Source organism: Stigmatopora nigra, chromosome 13, assembly GCF_051989575.1.
Source record: "Stigmatopora nigra isolate UIUO_SnigA chromosome 13, RoL_Snig_1.1, whole genome shotgun sequence".
Taxonomy (NCBI): domain Eukaryota; kingdom Metazoa; phylum Chordata; class Actinopteri; order Syngnathiformes; family Syngnathidae; genus Stigmatopora; species Stigmatopora nigra.
In genome coordinates this window covers 2,688,038-2,698,090 of record NC_135520.1, presented here as the reverse complement: position 1 = coordinate 2,698,090, position 10,053 = coordinate 2,688,038, and the positions used below count along the sequence as shown (strand labels likewise).

General features: G+C 35.9%; 1 protein-coding gene across 2 annotated transcripts; it reads right to left on the bottom strand.

The window, feature by feature from the left end:
- Positions 1-1,562: 1,562 nt before the first annotated feature.
- Positions 1,563-6,411, bottom strand: pax1a (paired box 1a). Of its 2 annotated transcripts, none has more exons than XM_077732038.1 (5): positions 6,191-6,411; positions 5,400-6,029; positions 4,670-4,803; positions 4,357-4,584; positions 1,563-3,362 (listed from the first exon to the last, which is right to left on the bottom strand). In XM_077732038.1, the coding sequence occupies exons 1-4, from the start codon at positions 6,192-6,194 to the stop codon at positions 4,357-4,359; spliced, it is 996 nt and encodes a 331-aa protein (XP_077588164.1). In that variant the 5' UTR covers positions 6,195-6,411; the 3' UTR covers positions 1,563-3,362. The 2 variants fall into 2 exon arrangements, with proteins under 2 accessions (XP_077588164.1, XP_077588163.1); XM_077732037.1 differs by having other exon boundaries at positions 3,033-3,362; positions 4,371-4,584.
- Positions 6,412-10,053: the final 3,642 nt, after the last annotated feature.

The window sequence follows — 10,053 nt, the reverse complement described above, 5'->3', positions numbered from 1 at the left end:
TTATACTTCCATAAATACATTTTGTTTACAACTTTAACTTTATCTCCTTTGGCATATGAGTTACAATATGTTTATTTTGAGGTTGCATTTTTTTGTAAGATTTTGCTTCCAACCAAAGATTTTTTTGAAGAGACACATCTATCAATTCTTGCTACTTGGTCAAATTTTGCTACCATTGTTTTACTATATCTGCATCCATTGCTGTTTAGGAGGAACATTTACCAATAAACCTAGTCATGGGGAAGCATACATATCCAACAAACATATCCAAAATGCTCTCAGTAGCTTATAACATTTAAAAAATGGGTGATATTTACCTTAACACACCTAAGACAATAATCACAACTATTTCAGATGTTGTTTAAATCATATTTCAATGACATGTTACATCCTCTAATCGCTGATTTTTGAGAGTTTCTGGAAAAAAGACCAAATAATTATGAACGTCAAGTAACCCAAATCAAGTAAAAATGCATGTGGAAAACTACAAAATTGCCATTTGTGAAACCTAGCAAAATATACCAGAACACCACAACTTAACTTTGATTTCCAACCATCATATTTCACAGACTTACCAAATATTCCCAACACCAAATAGGTCAACTTTTTCACCAAAATCAAACTAGTCCAGCACACATGCAATCTAATTGACATTAACATGGCCCGTCAACCAAACAGAGTTTAGCACCCCATTTCTAGACAGCAAAGTCTTACGGTTAATTTACTTTTACTCCGAATGACTAGGAAACATCCATCCAAAAATGGGGCCACCTGCTGCCCATCCTGCACCGAGAACACAGTGGGGGGTATCGCTGATTGATGATGCTAAGTCCCACAGGAAGTCGCCCCACCACCATGAAGGAGTGTTTTCTGAACCCCAAGTGGTATCCGGGAAAACATGAACGACTTTGGTAGGGGAGCATGTGTGCGCTCAACGGCCGTGCTAATGTTTGGACGTCGTCGGTCTCTCGGGGCCTCGGTGCAAAAAAAAGGGGGGGGGGGAGGAAAAATACAGCATACATGGAGAGGACCCCCAAAACCGACGTCATGTAATAAAAATTGGAACAGTGGGGCATTTCCTTCAATGGCCTGACCACAATTATTTAGACAAATAGTAAGAGGAGAAAATATGGTGAAATAACAAATGTTAACACCTCACATTGTGTGCAAGCAGATTTTAATGTTGGAATTTTTCTTTTTGAATGAATTTGGACAATATTTGGGATATGATTTTAACAAGTATTGGATTTTTTGCCTTTATTTACTGTATTTAAAGCAGTATTTCTATTTTTTGCCTTCTTTTACTGTATTTAAAGCAGTATTTCTAATTGTTTGGCCGTTTTCTACTGTATTTAAAGCAATATTTCTATTTTTTGGCCTTTTTTTTACCGTATTTAAAGCAGTATTTCTATTTTTTTGCCTTTTTATTGTACTTAAAGCAGTATTTCCATTTCAATCAGTGGATTCCAATACAATTGTGGTTAAATATTGTTATACTATATTATATTGACAATATTATATAGAGCATTCTATTGTGTGTACGTCTATGTATCAGGGGATTATAATTAAAGCAGTATACATCTTATTTCTATATAAATTCTGTTATAGAATAAGAAACAAGACTTTAAAAGTATTCAGAAATTAGCCATGTTATTCTTTTTAATTGCGTACAAGTCTTTCCTTTCATATTACTGTTTTTTTATATAAAGAAAATAAGCCATGTAATAAATTCATCCATATTTTACAAGTCTTAATCTCAGTGGAAATAAAGTTGAGCTACTATCAATTCCAGTTAATTTTAAGTCAGAGATTGACAGAAAGACACAAATGATGAGTCAAACTCACTTTTAAACAACAAAAAGAGTCTTCATTAATATTTACAATTCCTGGAAAATGTCAATTTGCTTGCAAAACCCAAACAACAACATAAAACCTTAAAACAGCCAACATACCCAAAAAAATGGACCTCTAAGAAGCCAAACCTGCTAACTACTATCCACCAAACTGACCTAAATCATGAACTATTTTCCCAATAAAGCCGACAACTCATAACAAGCATGCAATTTTGTTTTTAAAGCATTATCCTGCAGTCTTTTTAGTACTTCAGAAAAAAATTCTTCTGTATTATCATCATCACTGTTATGTAATACACTCGGTTTTGACAACTGATGATCTATTGACATTTAGTCCATGCTTTAATTCCAAAACACGCATGTATGTTTGCAGAAGACAAGGCCAACACCTCAAAGTCAAAAATACCAAACAACAATAGACCTAAATGATAGTATGTCTCAGTAGTTCATCTCCCTGACTTTCCACCAAAATATTATCCACCATTTTCACGACAAAACCAGTAAAAATGCCTTCCGAATAACACTAAACACAATTTGGCTGCAATATAAATGGGTGAAGACGTCTATTAAAAAGCCTCAAGAAGACCACCAAGCAAAACACAGCAGTTTACGGAGAAGAATCAAGCCATTTGTGGATGAGAAAAAATGTTTACAATTCATACTAGTTGGTGATATTATGTATAAGCAGACTAGTCGTATTTTACATAGCCTTTTGATTCCAATCGGCGCTCATTTACAAGTCAGATAACATCGCTTAAAGGCGCCAAGGCTACGTCCAACTACACAAAAGGTTACACCTGAGTTCTCACTATGCACCTTAACAACAAATAATATCATTCCCGGGGAAACTCGACTATTATGTTTACTTTTAGAATAAATTAAATTCCCAGGTCGTTAGAAATAAGTGCAAAATTCCAAGAAAAAAACAATTGACGGTTGCTCCTATTAAAGAAATGATCATATGTTTATTTTCTTCAGATTAATTTCCAATTTAAAATTTCCAAAGCGTGCACACATGGCAATTAAAGACAACTTTTATTTTGTTTAATGCTTTTCAATATTAAACTATATATAATAAAAGCTTTTAGGTCTCATTTAACATGTCAAACTGCTTTTTTTACTCCCCTTTACTGCAAGATTAGGACAAATTTGCCTATTTTTTTTTAGCAATGAAAAAATGGACATGCCGAGCATTTTATTTTTTCTTTTAGTTTAATGACAAAATATTTGTATTTTTTTTTTGCGGAGCAATGATGCGTCCGTGCAAAGCTTACATTCATGAGGCCATAAAGCCAGCTCAGGCTTGACTGCATCCACAGCGTGAAGAAAGGGCCCGTCTTTGACAGGGTTCAGACTTACTGGAGTTGAAATGAGTTCAGTTAAATCTGATTATGAAGCTGGTAAAAAAAATCCCTGGTTATGATGATGATGAGGTAGGAAGACTGAGTCCATGTACACTGTTTAAGTCTTCATGCTGCTTGCTAAGCGGACTGGGTGGTTTCCTTTCCCCTGAAATAAGTATGAAAATTATATATTTAGAGGGGGAAATAATGACTATAATAATAATTACATATAGTAATGAATATCAAATTTTACGGATGATAAGTCAGACTTTTTTTTTTTAGTTTGGCTGGGCTTGCGGATAATTGGGTGCGACTTATATATGTTTTTTTTTTCGTTTAACAGCCTGTTATGTTGTTTTTTAAGGCTATATTTATGTGAAAAGTGGTATGTTAATAGATGCCTATTAAACATGTTTCATGTTTTTTATTTATGTTTGTTCTTGGTTTCTGATTAAACTAAATATTGTCTTTCCAAAAATGCAATGTATGCCAATTGCAACTTGTAGTTGTTGCAAAAAAACTATACTAAATTAAACACTTATGCATGATATTTCATTTTATTTGTAATAATTGAGCGTAGTTGTGGATTTTAAGAGAGTGATCATGCTAGAGATTTCTTCTTAATATATAATATGAACAGCGATAAATATGAACATGCAAGTTTTCTTAATAATCATTATTGCAAATCATAACCATTTAGTAGATGCTCAATTTGGCCATAAAAACAAGATTTCCAGTGATAACTTCATGCATATTAAACTTTAAGGCTGAGTAACTTTATGTGGAAACTGTCTTTTTAAACATTTTTTTATGATTTCATATTTTTATGATTCTACATATCCACCAAACATAATTTCTAAACTAATTTATAAAACAAGCATATGTGTAAACTGTCTTTTTAAACAAAAATGTCTTAAAATGTCATATTTTTATGATTCCACATCAACAAAACTAATTTCCCTTTTAAAAAGCAGTATTCCTTCAAAATACACACTTCCCAAGACTACAATAACCCATATTAAGAATAACTACTCATATTGCTTGCCTTTAGCACAAAAAACATCATTCTTCTCGGCCTAAAACACCATAACAAGTAAATAATGCATATATCAATTTTTATATTGGAAAAAGAAAGATTTCCACTTCATGCACTCACTCACTCATGTGCGTGTACCTTCTCGGGCGTGGTGCTTGAAGGCCATCGAAGAATGAATCTCGCCCGCGTGCATACTCATTGCGCTTCCCGGGTGAGATAAAGCCGGGCTCTGGGGTTGCCAATGATGATGCCCCGGGGCTACATAGCCCCCCGCAGGACCACTATACACCCCGTACTGGTTTGTGGGCGAGTATGCACACGCAGACACGTAGCTAGAAAGCGTGGAGGAAGGCTGTGGAGCAACAATAAACACCATCTAATACCCCTCCAATAACATTTTATAGTCCATATGATACCTCCCAAAAAAATCGTATTACCTGTGCGTATTTTAAATCGGCATCGATAGCCGATTTATCGATACCGTTGACCGAGTGAGCTGCAGGGAAAGCTGCACGATTGACGCTGCTCCATTCTTCCATTTTGCTCGGATATCCATCAGCCCCAGCAATAGCTAATTTAAATAAGAGGAAAAAATATAATTGCATGTTTTTAAATCAAACTATCTTTCATTTGTTGCAGTTTTATCACTATAAATGCATGCGTTATAAATAAAAAGCCTAATAAGGCATGTTTTTGCAAGATTACACACACACACTCACTTAAATACAATGTATAATTAAATACTTTGTAAATAATCTCATTTCATAACCATTGCACTAAATTAAGGATGCAATATTATATCACTACAGATAAAACACGAGTAAATTCCCTCAAATATTTGCAAAACACACATTTAAATACAAAAATCCAAATGCAGTAATTATTTACCAACCATCCATGCATGTTTCTAAGCCAATACATCAATTTAAAAGACAGGAAAAAGAACAAATAACAAGAAAAAGGTCAAAAGAAAAAGTGTGTAATGAGCAATAGTGGGATTAGGAGGGGATCTAACCGGTAAGGAATCTATTTGCACACACACATCATGCATGACAAGGCCCATTCAAAGTAACCTAAAAAGGACATTGTGCCACCAAACAGGTTGTGCAGAAGTAAGAAGAAAAACAACAAAAAAGGTGTGCTCGAGGGTGCTGTAGTCAAGCTCACCTGCTGGGTCCATAAAGGCTCGAATCCCAAGGATGTTGCTGACCGTATGCGCGGAAGGCCATGCTCTGGAGATGCTCATATGCCCTGCTGTCACTGGAACCCCAGCAGGGGACCCCATTTTAGTGCCAGTGGGTGACATAGCATTGGAGTAAGGGTATGGATAAATATGGTTGTAAGGTAGCCCACCCTGTGTGGACCCTTGCTTGCCACCTTCGTACTGCACTGGTTGGGAGAGATTCCCGATTTTGTTGCGTAAAATCCGGCTGATGGAACTGACTGATGGGACGTTGTATTTATCGCAAACCCCGTCGGCTAAGAGTCTGTCTCGGATCTCCCAGGCGAAAATCCCCGGGTCGTTTTGTTTGTATTCCCGGATGTTTTTCACCACATTGGGCGTTGTGACACGGGGTTTGCTACCTCCGATGGCGCCTGGTAAGATGGAGCCTGTTTCGTTGTAGCGAGCGAGGATTTTGCTGACACAGCCGTGGGAGACGCGTAGTTGACGGCTGATGTCGCAGGGTCGAATCCCTAGTTGGGCCAATTCCACGATTCGTAGTCGGATAGCGTTGGGCAGGGGTCTTCCGTTGACGAATACGCCGCCCAGTTGGTTCACCTCGCCATAGGTTTGCTCTATCAAATAATAAAATATATTTAATTCGTTTTAAACAATAAATGCACTTAGAAAAAACATAACCCAACAATATAGACTTTTTTACAAAATGCAAAATGCAAAACCATAAAAAAATGCTCATTTAAAGCATGTTTTTACATTTTGACGGCGTTTTTCTTACCCATTTGCCCCTTTCCTCTCCGTAATGTTTGTAAATATCCTTTGCCGTGTTCCACAGACGACTAAATGGACCCCCACCCCCCAAAAAATAGTCCGGGTCTACGAGGAGCTTCTCTCTCGTGAATCGGTCGCTAGTGGTGATCTTCATCCGATAAAAAGCAAATTGAAGTGATCCAGAGGAGTTAGGACTTTGCTAGAATTAATTGGACGCGTCCTCCCACTACGTCAATCTGAGCTGGGAGACGCAGTGGTTGTGCTTGAATTTGATTGGTCGCCATCGAGCGTCTAAAAGGCGTCAGCCAATGAGAATCTTATCCGCTTGGAGCTGTCCTTTTGGCTTATTTTGCATAGGGGAAGTACAAGGCAGAAAGGGGAAATGTTTCATCCAACGTGCAGCCTCTTGGTAAGATCTTAAAAGCATATACTACGTGTATATTTATATTAGGGGTGGGGGGTGATTATTAAATTGGCATCGATATTAAATTTGATAATTTTACGTGACTTTTAATTGAATGCATGTCAACAAATTCAACTATAATATACCTCATTTGCAAATACTGATTTGATTCTACTGTAAATGATCGTGAAAATACATTTTTAATTGTTTTTTGTCATGCAGAGGTTGCTCGGTTTGCAAGAAAAGTTGTTTTTTACTTAAGAAAAGAGCAAAGGTGGCTTCATGTAATCCATAAGTTTTTAAAAAAAGTGACACATTTCGAGAGTTTTTGGATTGTACATGCAAGATGAGTATTATCACAGCATGTTTGCAGACTTTTCTGTACAAGGCAATGCTTTATACGCTCGCAAAAATGGCTTGTTAAAGAAAATAGTCGTGCTAAAGGTAGAAATGCCATGCATTTCCCCTTCACCACTATTGCCCCAACACTGCTTGCAAGATCATCAAGTGGAAACAAAAGGCAGGGAGAATTGGATTGACATTTTTTTGTGGATGTTATTGCATTGAAAAAGCAAAGAAACATGTATTTTTTAAGTTCGCAATCATTTTCATCTGAAGTTTTGATCTCGTTGTTCTGCAGGACTCCTCCAACTGGGCATTTTAGAAACTGCATGGTTTTGTTTACTCAGAATTTGGACTGCACAGGTCAGTATTAGTTAGCATTTTCGATAAATAATTGAGGTATAGTATTTGCACGATTTAAATGGGAATGCATAACAATTGCATTTATTTATAATAAGTTATAATGTAAATACTTTTATTTCTTGTAAAGTGTGAGAATGTGGGTTGTGTTGTATTCCTTTTACAGCAAAAAATAAAAGAATGTGCATGTGTATTATTGATAAAAGTCCATTTGTGCAGGTAAACGATTTGAAGAATATCTTGCTATTAACGTTCTTGTATTTGCATTAATTCTGAGTATTTATTAAATTCATGTTCAAATGATGTAATTTAATTGGTTTAGATTATTGCCTGTTTGCAGTTATTTTGGATGAGGTTATGTATTTTTAATTGTAGTTATTAGTTTTTAAGACCAAGTTAAAATAGAACTGTTTGACAACATTTTAAAAATTCTACTACTTGCTTGAGTGTGTGTGTGTGTGTGTGTGTGTGTGTGTGTGTGTGTGTGTGTGTGTCGAATGTATAATTCAAATAATGTTGCATTGACTTACAGATAGAGAATTTAATAAATAAATAAAAATGTTTCCATAAATAGAAAATGGTCATGTTTATTTTAAATGTGCTGTTCTAATGATCCACCTAACGTGTGTGTGTGTGTGTGTGTGTGTGTGTGTGTGTTTGTGTGTGTGTGTATTAAATGCTACTCCTAATAGGAGTCAAAATATTCTGTCAATCTAAATAAAAAAGTTTATTGAGCCTTTTCCCTTCCCAAAATTGAAATATAATTTAAAATCCAAATATTTTGCATTACATGTAACTTGGTTTTCATCAAGAACTGTATTATGTTCTTCTTTTCCCACAACCCCTATAAGTATTATATATTAAAATGCCTTTCTTTTAACACAATGTCTGTACAAACCCCATTAAAAAATCCCCACAGTTAAAACGTAATCTGCTATATATAAACCAATACTTACAGCATGTCAATTCCCCCTTTTCTCTTATGTTTCTTCCATACATTTACTTCAAATTTTCATTTGCTACCAAAATTCTTATTAACATTGCCATAATAACACAAAACACAGCCTGAAAAAAAACTTAAGGTCAACACCTGACACCAAAAAGCACCCCTCCCCCCTCCAGTAAATATTGATATTGGTTTAGTGTGACATCCCAGGATTCACTTCTTCTAGTGTAGTTGATCTTTAAATACTATTTAAATTGTCTTCATTGCACGCCATTTCAAAGTATATTAAGTCCTCTATACACACAACAATGCCTTTCCAGAAACCCACATTTTTTTCCAGTACAGTTAACCTTCATACAACTAGTTTAATATCTGCTCGGCCTGTGAATTTGTGTTAAAATGGAGGCTGGAGGACAGCAAGCTGCCTTCTTTTATAGGCCTGAGAGCCACTCTGAACAGCAGAAGCCGTCTAATGAGTTAGTGCAATGGTGCCATGTGAGACATGCCAGCTTTTTACCGGCTTGGGTAATTGCTTGTGACCTTCAATAAACGTATTTCATATGTCGTCATTTTCCCAGCAAGGAGTATACGGCCATTTGGTTTCCACAATCTTAGATTTTAGTAGTCGGGGAAGCATAAACTTGATATTAAGACTTTCCTTTAGTGCAGGGGTAGGGAAACTAGGGCTCGGGAGCCACATGTGGCTCTTTTGATGAGTGCATATGGCTTTTTTTCTAACTTATGAGCTAAAATATGGAAACTGCTGATGACGGAAATGAGATATTACATCTAGAACTGGTTTAATCTTCATTTTTTTTTTTGCAGTAGACTCTTCTGGAATGCAACAGCATAAGAATATTTTGAAAAATATTCATTTTTTTCACTTTAAAAGTGGTGAAATTACAAAAAAATGATAAAGCACTCGTTTACAGGTATTTATTTTGACTTTTAAATTTGTAATATGGCTCACAAGGAATAACATTTAAAAATATGAATTGTTTATGGCTTTTTCCATCAAAAAGGTTCCTGACCCCTTTTTTAGTGGCTCAAAAGTCACCTGCAAGTACAATTTACTTGACTGTCTGCGTATTTTAAACTATTCAATCTACAATCCAAATATTCCCATATTAAAATGATCCAATTTTCCTGAAGGCCTTCTTATAAGTGTTTTTAAAGCACGACTAATTGACTTTTACTGGCATCTGTGCTTTTTGTCTGATCATAATGACATCACACTGTCTGAATAGAGGTTTTTTTTTGCAGTTTGTGGCTAGCTTAAAGCTTAAAGCTTTTTTCCTATTGGCCTGCCCATTTGAATGCAACTGCCTGTTGCTAACTTACAATTGCGTCTGTTGCCAATTAGCAGAGGAACCTAATTACTTGAGGAAAATTCATCCACAGATGTTGCTGATTCACGCTAGAGTCGTCTTTGGATATCCGAATCCGAGACTTGGGGGGGGGTCACACATGGTTGTTGACACAAGCCTTGTACGCCATTTTCATTTTGCATCTGCTCTGATGTTTAATATTAACTTCTGACTCTCGTTTTTCGATATATTTCTCTTTAACTCATCACGCCGTCCTTCACGTGATTCGACACGTTCAATATTGCCGTCAATTCTCCACTTTAAACTGAAAATAAAGGAAATAGTGTCTCACAAATTGTTGCAATTTTGGAGTATGCGGCGCTACCTTCATGTTTAAAGAATGCGGGATCCATTATGGGAGAAGTCTGGAAAAGGCTATTCAAGGACTTCAGTGTGATATTGTTTTCCGCTAAACCAAAAAATCAAGGACTTGAATAGACCTTCTTTATGTC

What these genes read in the sequence shown, in the direction of transcription:
- pax1a (XM_077732037.1), bottom strand. An exon ending in AGCCTTTATGGACCCAGCAG is followed by an intron (nt 4,804 to 5,399) that starts GTGAGCTTGACT and finishes TATTTAAATTAG; the next exon opens with CTATTGCTGGGGCTGATGGA. An exon ending in CCGATTTAAAATACGCACAG is followed by an intron (nt 4,585 to 4,669) that starts GTAATACGATTT and finishes GTTGCTCCACAG; the next exon opens with CCTTCCTCCACGCTTTCTAG.